The 21,922-nt window shown below is 44.6% G+C and overlaps 2 protein-coding genes across 4 annotated transcripts in view; one reads left to right on the plus strand and one right to left on the minus strand.

Annotated features, from left to right (window-relative positions):
• Positions 1-253: 253 nt before the first annotated feature.
• Positions 254-5,508, plus strand: CUNH3orf86 (chromosome unknown C3orf86 homolog). The gene is made up of 2 exons (XM_034991172.1): positions 254-1,422; positions 3,639-5,508. Exon 2 carries the CDS (start codon positions 3,641-3,643, stop codon positions 4,151-4,153), a length of 513 nt encoding a protein of 170 aa, XP_034847063.1. The 5' UTR covers positions 254-1,422; positions 3,639-3,640; the 3' UTR covers positions 4,154-5,508.
• A 2,845-nt stretch (positions 5,509-8,353) lies between these two features.
• TCAIM (T cell activation inhibitor, mitochondrial) overlaps positions 8,354-21,922 on the minus strand; it is a 58,256-nt gene continuing 44,687 nt past the window's right edge. For 2 of the 3 annotated variants that reach the window (XM_034991153.1, XM_034991144.1), the window contains exons 7-11: positions 20,867-20,964; positions 19,853-19,944; positions 15,912-16,144; positions 15,226-15,357; positions 8,354-10,110 (exon numbers count right to left, since the gene is read on the minus strand). In XM_034991153.1, coding sequence (XP_034847044.1) covers positions 9,870-10,110; positions 15,226-15,357; positions 15,912-16,144; positions 19,853-19,944; positions 20,867-20,964 — 796 coding nt within the window. In that variant the 3' untranslated portion in view covers positions 8,354-9,869. Of the gene's footprint in view, positions 10,111-14,286; positions 15,358-15,911; positions 16,145-19,852; positions 19,945-20,866; positions 20,965-21,922 lie in introns of those variants that run through there. The other variant, XM_034991160.1, reaches the window with a different exon arrangement.

Below are 21,922 nucleotides of genomic sequence, written 5' to 3' on the forward strand. Positions count from 1 at the left end.
ATGATGTGTCAGTTTTTCTGTCTCTAGACGTGCAGTGTGCTCTCTCAGTCCTGATTGATTTCTTGGGTGTTCAGAATGATTTGATATTAACCTAGCTGTGTTTGAGGGATGAGGCAAGTTTAGGGTCCCCTTACTCCTCTGCCATCTTAACTCCTCCCCCCTGGGAGTTCCTAAGTATACTTTCTAAAGTCCCATAAAAAGAAACATAGTTTAATAATGTTTCTCTCTTTTCTCTTATGTAAACAATTTTGGCTTTATCTGAAGTAAATAGTCCTAAAGTATTTGTATAGCGAATGAATGCATTTTTGTATGAATAAAGGAAATCTTTCAAGTTTCCAAGGGAGGGAAAAAGAGAGAGGGAAGTGAGATACAAAAAATAAGAGGAAACTGGCTTTAGATATCATATCATTTTTCTCTGTAAGGACAGCAAATAGTTAAGATGTGCACACATACCAGACAGAGGGTCATATATTAGATTTTGACCTAACTTGGGTCCTTGACAGTTTTATCTATCAAGTCAAGATTTTTAATACCAGCACTTATTAATTCACAATGTATGGAAAGGAAGGAAGTGATGCCTCCTATGTGAAACAAATAATTTCCTCATGAGACTTCTGTTTTTTGGTATCTAAAGTCTCCTTAAAATATATAGCCAAATGTTAACTATATATTTATATGATCAAGTGATTTGCCAGCCAACATTTTTATTTACCTAACATATCTATGATTTCTGACTAAAAGCCTTTAACAAACTGTGGAAAGAGCATTGGATATGTCAATATCAGAAGCTAATCCTGATATTGTCTAAAGGTGATGATGAGGGAGAAGATTCTCATATTTTATATTAGTTTTAGCTAAAAAATATTTTAGGGAGGCAATTTTTGAGTTTAAATTGTGTTTGGACTCCTCATAACAATTAAAGCAGATCATTAGACAGTCAGAATTTTGTTTTGCTTTTTTGTTATTTGTTTTTTTCAACATTTTTTTTAAATTGAATTCAATTTAATGAGCATATGGTGTATTATTAGTTTCATAGGTGGAATTTAGTGATCCATCAGTTGCATAAACACCCAGTGCTCATCCCATCAAGTACCCTCTTTAATGCCCACTATCCAGTTCCCCGTCCCCCTGCCCACCTCCCCTTCAGCAACCCTGTTTGTTTCCTATAGTTAAGAGTCTCTTATGGTTATTTCCCAATCTGTTTTTGTCTACGTCTTCAAAGGCAAGAGAGATCAGATTCAGCAGTGCTTAGGGACTGCCCTGCATTGGTGAGCAGCCCCAGGCAGAGGGGGAGAGGAGAAAAGCCTATTAGATACCCTGGGCCCATCTAAGAGGACAGCTACTCCATCTCCTATCAGCATGATGGGCCAGCACCCTAAGACACCCAGCAGCTGTTCAACCCACTGAGTGGGGTGGCCCTAGGTTAGTATGTCCCCAGGTTGGGGGTGGCCCCAGGTCTGTGTGTCCCCAGGTTGGGTTGGCTCCAGGTTGGAGTGGACCCAGGTCGCAGTGGCCCCAAATCAGGGGCAGCTTGGTGAGAATTCAAGGTGGGCCTGGGCTGAAGCAGAATCTCAGCAGATGGCAACACAGGGAACAGGTCTAATTCTTAGGGAGATGAGGCCATGGAGAGCATGTGAGGTCTAAGGTGAGTCAAACCCAGCTGAAGAGGGAGTGATCTATGAGGAATTCCAAACCAAAGAACCCCTGGTGTCCACTATGCTGAATATGAACTAATTCAGCCAGAGGAGGACATCCCCTTTGTCTATAAGTTTATGTTCTAGAAAAAAATGGATGGTGCTGTGGAGCCATGCAATAGGCCTGGCAGAAGTCAAGAGCAGTGGATAGGGGGAGGGCTACACTATGACAAAGCAGAGTGCAGGAGGGTGTATGTGTGTGGCCGCATTGGTGAGGCCTGGGGTCACCAGGCGGAATCTAGGCTGGGATAGGGTGAGAAACATTTCACACAACAAAGACCAGGTTGCTAGGAGCCCCCAGTCTTCTAATGCCCCTTCTCCTTTCTGAAGCTCCCTCTATAGACACTTCCACTCCAGCACCTTTCCGTAGGTGAGCTTCAAACCCTTCACACCTTTGTAGTCCTGTAGCAACTGGTCAGGCCCTAGTTGTTCAATCCACTATTGTGGGAGTCAATGTGGGATGTGCTGACTTGTCCATGGCCCTGTGGACACCAGGGGAGGGTGGGGAAATCCTTTCTGCCTGTTGGCAAATCATAGCTTCACAGGATGCAGGTGTCAGGACCTTGAAAGCTGGTTGATCTGGTTAATATGCTAAGTAGCGTACCCTGACATTTCTCAGGGATGGCAGTCGTTGTCCATTCTAAAGAAGGAGAAGCAATTACCAAGCTTGACAGAAAGAAAGTAGGAAGAGTCCCCCAGACTGTCTAATAAGCCCATGCCAAAGGTAGGCTTACTCTGAGCTCAGAATACCTCAGCTTTGCAGCCCATCTCTCCCACTGGTCCTAGAAAAGTATTCACATGGTGTATGAGTTCCTGTTGCTGTTGTAACAAATGACCACAAATCTAGCGACTTGGAACAAGAGCCATTTATTATCTCCCACAGCAGTAGGTCCCAAGTCTGGTAAGTGTGGCTTGTTACTCTCTCACATGATCCACATCAAGGTTCTGTCTACCCTGGCACTATCTGGAGGCTCTGGGGGAAATCCACTTCCAGGCTCATTCATTTTGTTGACAGAATTTATTTCCTTCTCATGGTTTCCACTTGGCCTGCCATCATCAGGCCACCAATGGTGGGCGAGTCTTTCTCACACTTAGAATCTCTCTTACTTTTCCTCCTGCTGCATCTCTTGACCCTAGTCAGGTAAAACTCTCTGCTTTTTAGGGATTAAGTGATTAGACTGGGGCTCCTGGATAATACAGGATAATCCCTAGTTTAAGATTTGTAATTTTAATTCCATCTGCAAATTTCCTTTTGCCATGTAATGAAACTAGTCACAAGTTCCAAGGACTAGGGCATGGCCATCTTTGGGAGACCATTCTGTTGACCATACATGGTCATGTTTTTGTAAAATTCAAGAGTGATTTTTTTTTTCCTGTTCTGTAGAAGACCCAGCGTTCTCCATTCTCCTCTTAACCTAACACAGTGTTTTTCAAACTATAGTTCATTAGTCATTGTTGCTTCCTCAAAAAGAGTAACAACTAGCATTTTCGTAAGGAATATAGAATTGAATTGCATAGAAAATACCAAGACTGCACATAACCATCTAAGTTCTATGAAATTGTTAGTATCCATCCATACACACATACACATGCACTTGCGCATACACACACACACACACACACACAAACACACTTCTGAACTAGGTCAGGATTTAAAGTATACTTCTCAGTATACTTGGTTAAGACTTAAAAATTTGAAAAGACATTTTCTAAAAAGATGCTAGAATTCATCTAGAGCCTCCAGCAAGGCCTGCTCCTGGTACTAGGAGGATTTCTGAAGCATCTGGGAAAGCATCTGTCTCCCTACCAGAATGCTGACACAGGCTATCTAGTCCTAGCCCAGAGGTCGGGGGCTCCCTTTGACCCTGGTTGTGTAGAGGGAGCCCTCTGCCCCCACTGTGGACAACTGATGATGCATCTGTTTGTCTCAATTTTCCTTTGTAGCTATGTCTAAGAGTCTGTTTGGACAGGGGAAGAAATCTCTAGATACATTTTTCTGGGTAAACGAGGTAACTGGAGAAATCACCTACCCTTCACCGAAGGCAGATGTACCTGAAGCTTCTCCAGCTTCTCTGGAGAATCCCCAAGAGAGGCCCGGATCTCAGCATGGGAGCATGCAGGGGGCTCCTCTCAGTGCCCAGGGCCCATCCAGCATACCTGTACAGAAGGCTGCCCTTCCACCTCCTCCTAAGGCTTCACTGAAAGACACTGGCTCAAGGTACTGCCTCCCATCTACACCAACCCATGGCCTGGCTAAGGCTGGAGCAATGAGCACCCGGCCGCTCTCAGCAATTCCTGTCACTATCTCACCACCAGGAGGTGCTCTGCCAACATGTGGCCCCCTTGGACCAGTCCCTCTGCCCCCAGCCTCTTCCTTTCCTCCCAGCCCTTCTGCCCCCTGGGCCTTCACCTGCAAGCTGAAAAATGTCCTTACTGGGAATAACCGATTTTCCTTTTGAACTTGAAAGTATTTGCGTGGCCACAGCTTCCTGAGTGGCCTGCCAGCTGAACACCTCCATGCTCATGTCCATGACGCTTTTGCCTCCCCTGGAAGCGCACAGAACTCTGCGCAGAGGTCTTAGAAGAACACACCAAGTGCTATCAAACCCCATATAAATCTAACTTAGATTTTGACACACAATGTTTTCTAGGCCTTCTTTTACCTCCCGAGTCACCTTGGTATTTTGCTCCTAAGTTTTTGGAGTTCAAGAATTTGGTTCTGATGTTGGTAGCAGAGAAGTATGTTTGATTCCCAGCCAGAGCCAGAAGGATACCTCTTCAGTTGAGGTAGGAACAACCCAGGATGAGTGGGACCTGCAGGCCCTGTGTCTCTCCGTATAGCCCAGGGGGCGGCACTCAGGGCTGTCCTGGGTCCTGAGCACAAAGGGGCTAGAGCCCCGCCAGGAGCTCTCTTTGAGACAATCTGAGGCTGAGAGAGCCTTTGGGCAGAGCATCCCTTCTAGCTCTGCCTTCCCCAGTGGACAGGCTCTGGATGATGCTTTGGTGGGACATTGGGCAGCCGCTCAACCCTCCAGGAATGGAGTGACTGGTCCAGTCATGCAGGGTAGGAGGCAGAAAGTAGGGGTTTGGAAACATTGTCTCAGCCTGAGGACCCCAGGAAACCCTCCTTGACCCTGGGGAGCAAAGGCCTGTGGTCCAGCCTTGATTCTGTAGCCAATGTGTCCAGTCAGAACCCTGCCTCTCTTGGCCTCAGCTTCCCCCCTGCACAATATAGGGGTGAGCAAGCCTGTCTGCCAGGCCTGCTCAACTTCACTGTTTGTAACTATGTTACCAGGAACCAGGGATGGGTGAGGCCCTGGGTACAGCAGGTGGCAGGAGGCCAGGCGCTCACAGTGTGGAGAGGGCCACCAGGCCCAGCAAGGGCCATGGGTTCTGGGCCTATGGCTGGAGCAGGTCTCCACCAGATGCCATCACATTCATACTTCTGACCAACTGTGCAGCCTCCTGCAGTACCCTTCTAGTGCACTCTACTGAAAAAGTTTACCGTGGTGCTCACGCTGAAGGTGAGAAGCTTCAAGGATTCTGTGTGGTACTGCAGAGCATGTAGGAAGGGTGGGTTGATGCTGAGCAGCAAGTGGTAACTGGCACAGAGGGCCTGCAACACAGCTCTATCCTGGAACCCAGCAGCCCAGGGAGAAAAGAGAAGCATGTGCACAGAAAAGCTCCTGGCCCGGCGAACCAGAAAAGTGAGAGGCTGGAACCAATTCAAACAACCAGTGAATAGGGCAGGCTAAGTAGAGGCTGGAATCCCAGGAAACTCTAACTTTGGGAAGGTTAGTGGATATGAAATAATGCTCAGGGAGGAAGAGAGAGTGTGTACCTTACCAGGGTCTCAGGTGGACTTGGCACGTTGCCCACAGATGGTGGGTTCTTCCCTCTACGTCATTCAAGGGCAGCCTACAACAAATGGGGTTTGCAGTGGTGACCCCAAGTCACCAGTACGGTGGACGGGATCGTGTCCCTAAAGGATATATGTTCACGTCCTAACCACCAGGACCTGTGACTATGACCTTCTAGAGCAATGACTGTGATTGTTATGGGTCTTGAGAGGAGGGGCTCATTCTAAATTATCCAGTAGGCCCTACACGCACTCACACGCATTCTTCAAACAGGGTGAGTTTTGAGACAGACACACAGAAGACACAGAGAATAAGAGGCAGCGATGTGACCACAGGGGCAGAGACTGGAGTGATGTGGTCACAAGCCAGGAATACCGGCAGCCAGCGGAGCCCGGAAGAGGCAAAGAAAAGAATGTCCCCTTGGGCTTCTGGAGGGAGTATGGTCCCACTGACACCTTGATTTTGGACTTCTGATTTCAAGACTGTGAGGGAATGCATTTGTGTGAAGCCCCTGGTTTGTAATTTGTGTCAGCCCCAAGAAACATATACCAAACGCAGGCTCTTGTCTGCTCCGTCCCTGCTGTGTTCCCAGGGCCTAGGACAAGGCCTGCGTACAGCCAGTGCCTCCTAAGTGTTTGCTCAATGACTAATGGGAAAAGGTCTTAGGAAATCCCTCAGCAAAATTTTACTCCAAAGTTTAAAAATCCTGCATTCTGGCAGGGGGTGGGGTGGGGTGGAAGTGAGGTACAGGCTGCTGTCTATATAGATCATACTGTCCCTCCACCCAACCACACTGCCCGTCCTGCTGACTTGGAAGTCTCTGGCTCATGCGTACTGACGCCAAGTCTAGGCCGGTGCCCACGGCATTGACAGAGAAAATGAAAAATGGACAGCCTCCAAAAGACGCTGAGGGTGAAATCTGGTGGCCTCCTCCCTTGTGAGCCACACACTGTGCTGAACCGATTTCCTCCACATTCGCTGCTGTGATGGGACTTTGGGGCAGAAGTGTGCAAATGTTGCTCCAGGAATGATGCCCACAGGCACCTGTGGGGTCCCAGAGCCCAGGCTGCTGCCAGGCCTCAGGGGGAGCCGGGTTGCTCCCCTCCCCGTGCTACACAAGTCCCCTAGGCACCAAGGTGGCCCTGCTGCCTGCTGACCAGCTGACCACAGTGGCCAGGCCTGACATGCCTTGCCATCCAAGGTCTCTGTCTGCTATGCTCCCCACACCTGCTAGGGCAAGGACTGCTCCAAGGGCGCATCTGATCTTGACCTGTGGGCCGCCTGTCCCCAGCACTAATCCCACGGTGGGCCCGTGCAGAGCTGGGCGTGCTGCTGCCTGCTCAGACCCCTCACAGCCCTTGGGACACCTAGGTTCTAATCCCACCTCTCTTATCTACAGGAGGCAGAACGGCCTTGGCCAAGTCTCCGTCGCCTCTCAATTTTGGGTATCAGTTTCCCCATGTGCAACATCTGTCACCTCAGGGGGACAATTCCTATAGCGCTCCATAATAGGAATGACCCCACGAGGGTAGGGCTTTGACCAGTAGACTGAGGCTGCAGTAGCAGGGGGCTGGGGATTAGAAGAGGGGCCCATGGCGCCAACTCTGGTCTGATTTGTGTGGCTGCTGGCTGTCCCACCTCCCCCTCCTCCTCCTTGTCCCAACTGCTAAGGAGTGAGGGATGCCTGGGCCGGCAGCCCAGGACCATCCAAGGGAGGGCTCTGCATTCTTGGGGCAGACTCTGCGGGTGGGAAGAACTTCAAAGAACATGACCCAGTGTCTCTTTTTACAGATGGGGAGACTGAGGCTAAGTGAGGCCTTGTCCAAGGTCACTCAGTGCAGGGAGCCACTAGGAGTTCTACCAAGGTGCCCTGGGGGTTGCGTCAATTCTTACTTATGGGACAGGCACCTGGGTGGCCCTGCCAGGTCGGAGGGCTTGCCGTTGGGGTCTGTGACCAGGCAGCACAGGTCAGAGGCACCCCCGAAACAGGGAGGTGCTTTGTGATCAGCCAGCTGCCAGGCTTCATCCAATGCATCAGTGGCTCCTGCACCCTGGGTGTGAGTGCCAGCCTCCTAGGAGTTTGGGCTCCCAGCTCTGGGGCCTGCGGGAGAAGGCTGCCAGGACCACGCCCCCCTGCAGAAGAGCCCAGAGCCTTGGAGCCACCAGTCTCCACAGGACTGATGTGGTCTTACTGGCTTGCTCGAGGGATGCTCAGGTCCCCCCAGAGCAGTTGCGGTGGGGTGGGGAGGCCGGATTGGTGTAAGTAGGAACACCAGGTGCTGGGACAGGGCCCTAGCTGGACGGGTTCACTTAGGGATGTACACACAGTCCTTAGAGGTTCCAAAGATGAGCTGACTCCTGACTCAGCCCTGACCCCTCTTGCTTCACCTCTCCATTTCTCAATGCCCACCACCCTCTCATTAGCTCAGGTGGGCTGCCTGGACCTGGAGGTCTTTAAGAAACAAAGGAGGAAGTGGGGCCTGGGGGGTACCTGTCGCGCAGACAGATGTGGCTTTGGACCTAGGCCTTCCTGACTGGACAGCCTGGGCTCAGGGCCTGCTTCTTCCTTGGGAGACGTCTGGCCTGGGTCTGGAGCTCAGGTCCCTTTGGAGACCGTTTCTGACCCATGGCTTTGTAGTTGGCAGGGCCTCATCCTGTGCCAGTTTTTAGTGGTGGGACAGAGTTGTCCCTTTTATGTTAGATTGGGAGAGGAGGTCAAATAGGCCATCAATTTCTTGTAACTTCCTATTATGTCGTAATAGTTGTAAAACTATTAACTGAATAACAAGAAAAACAATCTGATTAATGTATTATTTATTATATTATTAACAATCAGTTCTGAGACAAAGTCCAATTCAAAACATTATTAAGGATTCTATTAGTTGATTTTAGAAATGGCATAATCCAAACCTATATTTCAATAAATTTTCTTATGTAATCTTTAAGGAAGGAATTTTTCACCTCCATCATTTGGCTCTGGAAAATCTTTATAGGCAACATTTTTATATTAGAAAAAAAAATTCAGTATAGTTGTTACTGAAGGTTCAAAGAGGTGATATGCACAAACTATAAAAATTACAAATCACTCTTTCTTTTGAACACACATTTGAATTTAAACAGAAAACTAATAGTGTTTTAGATGAATTTGAAATGAACTTCAAGAATGGTTGTTAACAGCTCCTTTTCTTTCTGATGCACTGTGGGAAAAAAATTCCTTTCCCATTTCTTCAGCAGTAGGGGCTACAAAAATGGTGTCCCAAATTAGGATTCACCTTATCCTCTTGAGAAACGAGCCAAAGAGGTCTTGGATCTGGTGAAATATATTACCCGAAGGGAAACACCTATGGAGAGAGAAGCCCTGTGTCTCCAGAGCGGGTCCCCCGTGTCTTTGGGGCTAAGCTGTGCTGTGGCCTCAGGGAGCCCACACAACTATGCACAAGGGATGGCTCAGAGGGGTCTCACCCCCTATGTGAAACACTGGTAGGAACAGGAAGACCGGGGTTGAGGGGGTGACAGAAATCCTGAATGGCCTGAACCATTTTATACTCCCTACTTGCTGGAACTCTTGGGGAAACAAGCAAGGGTTTTTCCAGATAGTCTGTCCACAAAAACAAATGAGTCACCTCACTGATTCAAAGACTAAACTTACTGTCTGTTAGTGTCATGCTACCAACAGTTATAATATTTTAATGGGTAGGAAAACTTATGGATTTAAACCTAAATTTTCTGTCACTAAGATGTTTTAACAAACTGGTATCAGACTACTTTTGACAATGTCAATACTATACATACATCCAATTGCTTTTTTTTTCTTCTACTCTTTCTTTCAGGAAAAATCTGGTTATCTAATTTTTGCTACCCATCAGTCTCCTGTTTTGGACAGCAACTGTCCCCTACTGGCTGCAAAATACATGTTCGTGCTGACGCATGAGATGTTAACTACCAAGTTGCATGTTGAATGAGTCCCATTACTTCAGAGCTGTGCTTACTGAGATCTGTTTACACGTACCCACATTCACTCATAAAAAAATAGATATCCTTGACTCTGCAGAATCCCTCATTTACACACTGCTAAAAATATGTTCTTTCATTCTGACATCTTTTTACCCAATCTTGCCAATCAGATAAGAAACACCATAAGACTGGGAGATAAAACCTTTTAAAACAAGTTTTGTAGCAGAGATTAATTTTAAAAAAAGTTCTACTTTTAGAGCAGCAGTTAGAAACTTTGTTCTTGTCATATGTAAATAATACTGTTATATTGTGAATTTAAATTAGTTTAACAGTTTCTTATGTCTTCAAAAATAATTCTGTGTTACTTAATGGCTTCTCCATCCTTCCAATTCCAAGGAATACAAAGGTCTCCATCTTGAAGAACAGAATAAAAATGTGAAATGCAGAGGTGCATCCCTTGTAGGTAAGGCAGTGACTGTTCTAGAAGTCTCTTACAACAATCCACCATTTGTATACTAGAAACGCTGGGCTCCTTATAAAACTTTTCCAGAGAAAATTTTTTCGTTGAAGCCTGTATCAATTCATTTTCAATAACCTTTAACCTGTTATATTGAAAATAAACATAATATTGCCACAAGCTATCACCAAATAAAAGAACATAAAATGTACATACAATTTTATATTTTGGGGCTCTTTCTTTCAAGATTTTATTTAAATTCAAGTTAGTTCACATATAGTGTAATATTAAGTTTCAGAGGTAGAGGTCAGTGATTCATCAGTTACATACAACACCCAGTGCTCATTACATCATGTGCCGTCCTCGATGCCCATCCCCCAGTTACCCCATCCCCCCCACCTCCCCTCCAGCAACCCTCAGTTTGTTTCCTAGAGTTCAGCATCTCTTATGGTTTGCCTCCCTCTCTGTCTTTATCTTATTTTGTTTTTCCTTCCCTTCCCCTATGTTCATCTGTTTTGTTTCTTAAATTCCACGTATGAGTGAAATCATACGGTATTTGTCTTTCTCTGACTCACTTATTTCGCTTAGCATAATACCCTCTAGTTCTATCTACATCATTGCAAATGGCAAGGTTTCATTCTTTTCTATGCCTAAGTAATATTCTTCTTTATCCATTCATCTGTTGATGGACATCTGGGCTCTTTCCATATTTTGGCTATTGTGGGCATTGCTGCTATAAACACTGGAGTCTAACTTTCTGCTCTCAACACTGAAAATGGTGTCCACAAAGGGTAAATGACATGCTTAGAAGACATGTCAATAGTTCTTGTGCATGTATCTCTGAAAGTATTTGTTAAATCTTTTAGCAGCAATGGGTAAAAATAAAGACATCATTTAAAAAGTTCTTATCCTGCCTCACTGAGCAGCTGTTAGTGACCAAAGAAAGCAGAGAGCTGAGTGTAAAAGTTCCTAGTTTTAGGAACCACCTACAGTCTGACCCTTGGGCAGTAATGACTTCTAGAGACTCCCAAACACCCAGCAGGCTCACAACAAGACAGGCCCCTGGGGAGGAGGCACCTCCCCTCCACTCTCTTCTATGCCCATCAGCTCCCTCTCTGCCTCTTGTTCCATCAAGGGCTTGAGTGAAGGCTTAGAAAGCAGACAACTCAGGGCAGAACTCAGTGTCTTAGATACACAGATGGCCAGTGTTTATGGGTATATTTTGGTAAACAGCTTCAAACCTCCAAATCTTGAGATGTGTGAAAGAGGCCTTGTTACGTCCTTGAGTGGTGTGCAGACCAGCACGGACATCTCTTGGGAAGCCTACCCAAGAAGGGGAGTAAAGCAAAACTGCCATGGTCAAAGAAGGTTCCCAAAGAAGTTTAAGTATTGCACTGTTTAAAAAAAACCCAAATAACCTCTATTTATCCACTCTTAATCTCTGCATAAAGGAAAAAAGTACCATGAACTATCCATAAGCTAGAAAAATATTTGAAAACAGAAATGGTCATTGTAGTCAGCTGGGACTTAGTAGCAGGGGTCTGTAGTTACTGACTTACTCCCTTCAACAACACCCGGAACGCTTTCTCAGGTGCTGCTAGTTTTTTTCTGTAAGATTACTCCTTCTAGACACTGCTGCTTAGAGATTGAAGAAGTTGGACAGCAGAGTTGGTGGGGTTCTCAGAATGTTCCAGCTGGACCTGTACCTATTCTTTCCAGGATTAGAAGGGAAGAACCATAGGTACCACCAATAGCAGGGACCGACAAACTTTTTTTGTAAAAGGCTTTTCTCACTGGCTCAAAAAAAAAGGTGGCGGGGGGAAGGTTTTTAACAATCTGGCTTAGAAACAGAGAACCTGGCATCTGGCCGAGTTAATGTGTAGTTCTCCAATGACGCATCTTTACACGCACCTCTGGCCAGGGCCATGCATTCCCATCCCTTCTCAGAGAAGCCTCTGGCCTCATCCCAGGGTGGCCCCGACCCCTAGGCCACAAGCCTCTACAACCAGGAGGGCCCATCAGTCCTTCTGGAGTGCAGTCCTGGACAAGAATCGAGCCCAGAGAGGGTGGCCTTCACTGGGGCTCTCTCCAGAGCTGGCCCTTCCAATAAGGAGATGGCGGGGAACAGCCTATCCCTCCCTGGTTGCCTCTGGAGTCCGAAGCAGATGAATTTAGATGATTTTTTTGCCTTTCCTTATAATTTCTTTGCTTTATTATATTCATACTTCAACACCAACAACGAAATAGAGGGAAAAGGGAAGCACAGTACAAACAAGAGAAGCACCATGACATGGTGAGTGTATGGCTGGTGGCAAGTTCTCTTCCTTTCCTTGTAATGCTAAGAAATGGGCCAGACATTTCCTAGGGGGAAATGACCTTTTCTTTCCCCTGACAAAAATGATATCTATTTTTTTTTTTAAAATAAAGGTCCTTCTGCCTCTGACACTGACTGTGAGTTCCACAAAGGTTCGCAGGGCTGGCTAGACACCAAAGTACTTGATAAATATTAGTGGAATAAATGAACATTGTTTTAAATGGTTTTTTCCTATTCTATGTCAGTATCAAAATTATTTAGTCTTCTATTATTGTACATTTCTACTGTTTCCAGTTTGCCTAAGTGATATTAAAATTTATAGTATGTGATACAGGGTAGGAGGAAACATGAGTGAGTTACCACAAAAGCCATTAGTGAGGACAGCCCGTGTAGGGAGAGCTGCTTTACTTCTAGGCCCAGGTTACCCTAGGTTATGCCCGCCCCATGTAAGAGCTGAGCATGGGTCATTACCAGCCTCCAAAGGAGGGGGATCCACAGTACACACATTCCCCCTGGTAGCCAGGCCATGTTAAGAGGCATGGGCTACAAGTCATGCAGTCCTGAAAAGGCCATGTGAGGTCTACTTGGGACCCGGATATTAGCTTAGAATACTGGTTTTAAACCGTCCACAAGCTGAGGGTCCTGCAGAGGTACTCAGAGGACCCCGATGGGTATGAGCGGCTTCTAGCTCCCTTCCTCTTTGAACAGAACACCTGCAAGCTTTTATCTCTTTTATCAATTGGATTTCCACTTCAGAATCCACTTTATAGAGATATGCAGCTAAAAAGTGAAAACCACAGTCCAAGAACACACTTCATCTATGGAAAGCCAGTAGTCTTACAATGATTACAATGAAGGCAACCTTAACAGGGCAGGGAGAACAGAATGAAGGGAAGGAGAAGGCAAAGGGGAGGGAAAACTGCAGAGGTCTGCAGAGGGATGAAGGCGATGAGTAAGAGGGAAGGTACATTGGGACCAGCAACAAAGTGGCTTCCTCTCCATGGGGGATGAAACAGGGATGAGAGCTCCAGTGCCAGAGCCAGAAAGGGGCTCAGGGAACATGCAAGTTAATGGATTCAGCCAATGGATGCTTCCTGAAGGCCACCTGTGTGCCAGGCACTGATCTTGGGATGGGAGCGAACAAAAGTGACAAAAAAGTCTCTGCCCTCACGATGCTTACATTCCGTCGCGGGGGTGGGGGGTGGAGGTGGGGGGGCGGGAGGAGGGCAGGCAAATGAATGAGGAAAACAGCCTGTCAGAGACCAATGGTGTTGAGTGCGAGGGAGCAAGGCAGACCAGGGGCGGTGGAGTGGTGCACAGGGCAGTGTGCTGGTTCCCGCTGATGCTCAGGGAAGACCTGAGAAGGTGGACGTGGGCCGAGTTCGTGAGGGGCAAACCAGGAAGACACCAGGAAGAGACGCTCCAGGGTGCTGGAAGAAGATAAAAGGGCCATCTGGCTGGAGTAAAATGAGTGAGGGCAAGGTCAAAGGTGCCAGCTCAGCAGGAGTGACTTCTCACAGGGCGACTCACTCTGGCCGCTCTGATGGGTCACTGTATTGACCCGACGGACTTGCAGGATGGAACTTTCAAAAACTAACCTATGTGAATTGCATTTCTTTTTATTTTACTTCCTCGAAATCTAGTAGCAATGCACCACAGCTACAAAATGGCCACTGAGAAGACAGAAGCAGCAACTACAGTGTAGCCAACAAAATCATCAGCCCTCACAGTGACAGGTGGGCCAGAGCTGCTCCCAAGGGTTAAAGCTGACTTACAACGAAGAGAAATCACATCACGAACATGAAGGCTTACCAACCAGTCAAGAAATGGGACATTCGTGCCACTGGATCAGGCCAACAGAGCTGTCACCAAGTCCACAAGCAAAACAAAGAGATGTAGCTCCTTCACTTACTCTCTACACAGAACGATCCCGTTATCTCGTCTTCTACCTCTCCTCCACCACCACCCTTTCTTTCAGATGACCAACTGGTGGGGATGGAGGGGTGAATGAGGGGCAAGACAGGAGACATGCGGAACTGGCGGCTCCCCAGCACACTGCTGAACGGTCACCTCAGACCCTCTACCTTCCAGGTTCCAGTCTCTGTCCTCCTCTCCCTCCTTCAGCACCACTGTGGCTTTCTGGGAGCACGAGCCTTGTGCTTCTCACCCGCCCCTCTCTGGCCCAGCTCCCACTGACCCCGTGCAGAACCCACACCTCCCACCAGAAACGCAGTCCAGGGGGGCACGGACCTGGCCCCAGCGTTCTCTCCACAGCACCTGTCACAGCCTCGGGCAAACAACCATCACGGCAAATGGCTGCTAAATGAATGAATGAATGAGTGAATAAATTCTCAGTATCCAAACCTCCTTTGCCAACATCCTTAGAAAAACCTCTTCTGAATGTAATATCCTCCTTTCTTCACAGGAGATACATAAAACATTATCAAGCAGTATCCAATGCCCACCAATCAGGAAACTGTTGGCTACCAAGTCCTTCAAAGATAGAACATAGAGACAGGACCTCTTATGAATGGCATCAATTTTTTACTTTAAAACTTCTTCTCATTTACTTAAAATCAGTAGTTCTCAATGTTTTTAGACCATCAAGATTCCTGTTATTCAAGCAGTAGCTGAATTTTTCCCATCTGGAGAATTTCTTTCTGATATTCTTATCTTTTGTTCTGCTCCTGAATTGACTTTTATACTAACAAGCCTTGCTTCTCAAATGGAGGCACATGGTGGTAATGTCATTGAGGCTGTTATAATCAGAAACACCACATGCAATTCCTGGTAGACCAAGGAGGTGGGGGATAAATAAACGTGGAATATGCACAAATCAGTCCATTTCCTAAGTTTCATGCAGTTTTTATGTCCCATCTTTATGAATTCCGAAAACCTGAATTTTGACTGACTGCCCGGACATTACAAAGGGCTCATGGCACTTACTCTTCTTTTCTTTTCATGTTGTCTCTTGCCTGCTGGGCTTTGGTAAGGATAAACCACTGGAGGTTTGCTGGGTCACAGAGACTTGGGATGTTAAAGTGCCCGAGTTCATGCAAGCTTGGAGCGTATCTGTCACTGTAACAAAACACATGTGAAAGGAAAAATCACTCATCCCTCCATTCCCCACTCCACCCCCAAAGAAAATATTTTAGTAGTCTGATGAGTGATGAAGGAATTCATCAAGAAAATCCACTTTAAAAGTATAGTAAAATTATGCTTTAAGTTTTGCTGTTCCCCAAAGAGACACACTTTCAGGATGACCACATACTTCCTTACCCCGTGGCCACCCTCATCTGTGAGATGAGCCCGGTGAGGTGTGAGGTGAGGTGTGCATTTAGCACCAAGCACAGACTGTGAAAACAGTATGTGCACAAAAAATGTGGGCTAGTGATTCAACATTAGTTTAATCCTAGAAAGTTTTCCATAGGATTGACTTTGCCCTGTAAGTGGCAATGTATTTCAAGACTGTTCTAGAGAGTCAATCCTTCAACTCCTTTAAGTCGGCTTTTTTAATGTGTAAATGAGTGTCACTTTTCTTTAGTTCCTAAGAAAAACACAAAACAATTTAATCCACTTACACAACGCATCTAAGTGAAAGAATAAAAGTCTTTCTTGTTTTAGATATTTACCTGTTAAGGATCATCTGTAAACCACGCAGACTTCGAGGGTGAAAGGGTATTCTGTTTTTCACCAGTCTATTATAGAACACATCAAGAAGAGAGTAATATTCTTCAAGCGTCAATACTGGTTGCAATTCCTCGATATAAACCACTTGTATACCTCCGAGGAGGTAGCTTATTTGGTCTTCTAAAAGCATCAGCTTCCTCTGAAGGTCAAAATAACTTGGTAACCTTTCAAAAAGCTACAGTATTAAAAAAAAAAAAAAAAAAAGAAACAAATATTTAGTTTTATGTTATTGTAATAGCTCAATTTTAGATCCAATAAATGGGATTGAGAAATTTTAACAAGAACATTGTTTTCCTAGAAGGAAAGGTCTAATAAGTGAAAGAAAAAGACTTAATGTAATGCTGGAAATATTAATATTCAAAACAAAACACTACAAATCTTAGGGATTTTTAGATAGGACTGAAGAGATTGCAGAAAAAAAGAAATAGATTCCAAATGAAAATAAGTCCTAAGCACTAACATTTAAATCTCAAATTAGTTTTAAGAATGATTACATGGTCTAATAAAGAATGGTTTGAGAAATAAAGTACATGGATTTTAGCACCAAGTCTACTTCTTCAGAATTTATTTTAATTCAGCAAAACTCAATTCCATGCAATAAACATCACCGAGCACCTACCACATACTTAAGCACAAATTGGGCACCTGTAGTGTACAGATTATAAGAGCTGGGCCCTGCTTTTCAGTCGGGGTACAAGTAAACAAAACAAGAATCAGGATTCTTTGTACTAAGTGCCACATCCACATGACTGGATACAGAGAAGACGTTCAAGTAAAGGTTTCTAAGGAAGTCTAATGTGCCTGTCTGAAAATAAAGACAGGATTTCGCAGGCATCAGATGCACATGGAGGTGTGTCAAGGGAAGAGAGACGGAAGCATGAAGAGGGGCAGCACACTCCAAGCCCTGGAGTCTGGTACAGCTGCAATGGGAAGGCCCTGGTGTGCTGTGCTGAGGACTCAGACTTTACCTGGAGAGCTGGCGATGGGCAACTTAACAGCGGAGTGGGAAGGCATCAAAAACCTCTGCTCAAAAGTAACTGCAGTGTACGAATTCTACAAGTTATCTATAATGGACTTCTAAGAGTCTGAAAATCATTTCCCTACCCACTTTCTCCATTTTTCTCTTAATGATTTATCTATGTATAAATGGTAATTACCTTTAAAACACCTTATTTTCAGATAACTCTAGATTTGTGCATCTTCCCCCCTTTCCCCAGTGGTAACGTCTTGCAAAACTACAGTATAACATCACCACCAGGAAATTGACATTGATCTGATAGAACTGATTCAGACTTTATCAGTTCTACTTACACTTAGTTGTGTGTATGTGTGTGTATTTAACTGTATGCAGGTTTATCCCATGTGTAGATTCACATGCCATGACCACATGACACAGAACAGTTCCACCGTAGGGATCCTGTGTGCCCAGCGATCCCCCATGGACCGCGGGGGAGAGCTCCCTACTCCCCAACCCCTGGTGACCACTTATCTGTTTTTTCCACACAATTTTGTTATCTTAAGAATGTTATATAAGTGGAATCAAACAGTATGTAATCTTTTGATACTTTTTTCACTCAGCACAATGCCCTTGAGATCCACCCAGGTTGTTGCTGGTATGAATACTTCATCCCCTCTTCCTGTTGGGTAATGTTCTGTTGTATGGATGTGCCACAGTTTAACCATTCACACCCTGAAGGACATTAGAGTTGTTCTAGTTGTTGGCTATTATGCACATTCGTGTACCGGTTTTTGTGTGAACATAATTTCTCACTTCTTTAGTATAAACGCCTAAGGGTGCAATTGCCGGGTCACATGGTAAACACATTTAGTTCTGTGCTGTCACGCTCTGTTCCAGAGTCCCTGTACCATTCTACATACTCCCCCCTGTGATGGATGAGTGATCCGGGATTTCCGCACCCTTGCCAGAATTTGGTGGTGTCATTATTTTCCATTTTAGCCATTCAAAAATATTTGTCATCTGTAGGTCTTCCGTGACTTGGCTGTTCATTTTGGATTGTTTGGTTTTTTGACTATTGAGTTTTGAGAGTTCTTTATACACTAGGCACACAGACTTTGTCAGATATGGTTTGCAAATATCTTCAACCGAATATTTGATTTGAACAGACATTTCAAAAAAGAAAGTATAAGCCCATGAAAAGATACTCTCCATCATCTGTCATTATGGAAATGCAAATTAAGGCCACATGAGATAGCACCACACACCTATTAGGATGGCTAAAATTAAAAAGACCACCGTCGCAAGCATTAGCAGTTTCTCAAAAGGTAAAAATACCCTAACATATGTATGATCCGACTATTAGGAGAAAAGGAAATATTATGTGCATATGGACATAATGTTTCTAACAGCTTTATTTCCCATCACCAAAACTGACATAACTCAATGTCCATCAATAGGTAAATGGATAAACAAACTGGTATGTTTATATGACGGAACACTACATGGAAATAAAAAGAAATTCTTTTTTTTTTATTCTTATGTTAATCCCCATACATTACATCATTAGTTTTAGATGTAGTGTTCCATGATTCATTGTTTGTGCATAACACCCAGTACTCCATGCAGAATGTGCCCTCCTCAATACCCACCACCAAGCCAACCCATCCTCCCACCTCCCTCCCCTCTAGAACCCTCAGTTTGTTTTTCAGAGTCCATCGTCTCTCATGGTTCGTCAACCCCTCTGATTTTCCCTGCTTCATTCTTCCCCTCTCGCTACCTTCTTCTTCTTCTTTTTTTTCTTTCTTAACATATATTGCATTATTTGTTTCAGAGGTACAGATCTGAGATTCAACAGTCTTGCACAATTCACAGCGCTTACCAGAGCACAAACCCTCCCCAGTGTCTATCACCCAGTCACCCCCTCCCTCCCCCCACCCCCCACTCCAGCAACCCTCAGTTTGTTTCCTGAGATTAAGAATTCCTCATATCAGTGAGGTCATATGATACATGTCTTTCTCTGTTTGACTTATTGCGCTCAACATAATACCCTCCAGTTCCATCCACATCGTTGCAAATGGCAAGATCTCATTCCTTTTGATGGCTGCATAATATTCCATTGTATATATATACCACATCTTCTTTATCCATTCATCTGTCGATGGACATCTTGGCTTTTTCCACAGTTTGGCTATTGTGGACATTGCTGCTGTACACATCGGGGTGCACATACCCCTTTGGGTCCCTACATTTGTATCTTTGGGGTAAATACCCAGTAGTGCAATTGCTGGATCATATGGTAGCTCTATTTTCAACTGGAAATAAAAAGAAATTCTTGACACATGCAACAGCATGGATGAATCTGAAATTGTCGAATGAAAGAAAACAGAACCCCCCCCCCCAAAAAAAGAAGTATATACTTTGTGATTCCACTTATATGAAATTCTAGTTATAAACTGATTTATAGTGACAGCAGGCCACTGGTTGCTTGGGGAGAGGGTGGCGGGATGGAGGAGAGAGTTTACAAAGGGACATGAGCATACTTTTGTGGGTGATGGATATGTTGACTATCTTGATTGTGTTATGGCTTCATGGGTATTTACACGTGCTAAATCTCATTGAATTATACACACTAAATACGTGCAGTTTATTGTATGTCAATTATAACACAGTAAATCTGTTAAAACCAAAACAACAGACTGCAGGCCTTTTAGGCTATGCTTCAGAAAAGACTATAAAATTTCCAAATAAAAACTGACTTAAAAATCAGGCCTCTAAGTATTTTAACTACATGATAATAAACATCTATTCTGAAAATAGCTGAAACTATGATTCGAGTTTTTTTAGTTCACTGACGTAACAGCATAGTTTGAAACAAAAGTAGGTCTACGACAAATCAGGATTTTTTACTTTGAAACTTTTCCTTACTTTTGTCCAGTGATGATGGACATCCATTGTTCCTAGCATCACATGGCCCACTGCACTCATCCCGGATCGGTCTGTAAATATTATTGTACATCCTGATGATAAAACACAAACCCTTTGGTCACTGTCCAGAGATGCTTCATTTTTTTTAGCATTGTGCAAATAATTACTTAAATTTAGTATACAAATTCAGTAGAAACTTAAAGGCTAATTTTTTATCTTATTTTTTAAAGATTTTATTTATTTATTTGACAGAGTGAGCACAAGCAGGGGGAGTGGCAGGCAGGAGAGGGAGAAGCAGGCTTCCCGCGGAGCAGGGAGCCCGATGCAGGGCTCGATCCCAGGACCCCAGGATCATGACCTGAGCCGAAGGCAGTCGCTTAACCAACTGAGCCACCCAGGTGCCCAAGGCTAATTTAAAAAAAAAAAGATTTATTTTAGAGAGAGGGAGAGAAAAAGAACACACAAGCATGTCCATGTCAAGGAGTGTGCACAGAGCGGGTGGAAGAGAATCTCAAGCAGACTCTATGCTGAGCTCGGAGCCTGCCACCTGGCTCCATCTCAGGACCATGAGATCATGACCTGAACTGAAGTCAAGTCAGTCGCTTAACGGACTGAGCCACCCAGGTGCCCCTTAAAGGCTAATTTCGTGTCGCTGTTTTATTCAAAGGAACAGATTTAAAAGTTCAGCTGTGATAAAGTCACATCTGTAAGGTCTTTTAACACTTAGTTTTCCTCCACAATTTATAGCAGCCAAGTGATATTTTATTTTATTTTATTTTTTAAAGATTTTATTTATTTATTTGACAGAGACACAGCGAGAGAGAGAACACAAGCGGGGGGTGGGGTGCGGGGGGGAGAGGGAGAAGCAGGCTTCCCACAGAGTGGGGAGCCCGATGCAGGGCTCGATCCTGGTACTCCGGGATCATGACCTGAGCTGAAGGCAGACGCTTAATGACTGAGCCACCCAGGCGCCCCAGCCAAGTGATATTTTAAAAGAAAATGGAAATTGTTTACCTTTTGCATTTTTAAGTATTTCCAAGTTCTGCTGTGCTAAGCGGCCTAAACTATGAAGCTGGCTACAGCGATGGGCGATGCCCCAGCTCCTCTGCCACCTAGTACAACAGAGCACACAGGCGCGTTAACATCAGGCACCCCCGAGGGAGGAGGCCTGCATTCACCCCTTGCTGCTTGATTCCTGTGAAAACCAGTGAGTTTCTTTCTCAAGTAGGCATATGTTTTCCAACTAGCTCATTTTTTAATGAAGCAACCAAATGGAAAATGAATGGTTTGCCAGAGGGTAAAAATATTACTACTATGTTCAGATATCCAAACATTTCAAACAAGCAAATACACTATGCTGTTTCTATTTTAAAATAAGGGAATGAAATGGGGAACACTTAAAAAAAACCTTTTTCATCGCCACATCATTCAATGGTGATGATTTTGTTTTAGATTTAAGTTCTAATTAGGAACTCCAGACTAGATCAGATTCTTTTTATCTTATTCTAGAGAAAGTGATTTTTTTATGACATGTAATCTACATATTTTATTAGTGACACAATGGAACCTGATATTCACGTGGTGTCACAGAGGCACTGGTATGCAAACGTAACGAGCACTGATCTTTAGAAGCATCAGAACATCCCCCTTTGAATTCTAATTCTGTGATTTACTTGCTCTGTGACCTTGAACAAGTAGCTTCTAGTCTTCCTAATGTTTCCATTTCATACATACAAAGTGGGATCACTTCCTCCAGCACAGGTAGCATAAATCAAAGGAGTGATTTGTGCTATATGTGAAGGAGTAAGGCACTCAAAACAAGCTCTCAAAAACCAGGTTCCTTCTTCATCCTATCACCGATTCTGATGAATGTCATTTCTGATAAAATGGATTTTCAAAACTTTTCCTTTAACCCACAGTTGAAACAGATATAATTTCAAAGAATTAACACTGTGATAAAGCTACTAAATACACTTATTAATAAATGGTCTTTCACACAGGTGGCTTAGAGTTAGAAACAATGTCACTGGTCACAATATTTCTCTTTTGGAGGCTTGGCTAATTTTCTAA

The sequence above is a fragment of the Mirounga leonina genome, unplaced genomic scaffold, assembly GCF_011800145.1.
Source record: "Mirounga leonina isolate KUSES-001 unplaced genomic scaffold, KU_Mleo_1.0 Mir_115, whole genome shotgun sequence".
Lineage (NCBI taxonomy): Eukaryota > Metazoa > Chordata > Mammalia > Carnivora > Phocidae > Mirounga > Mirounga leonina.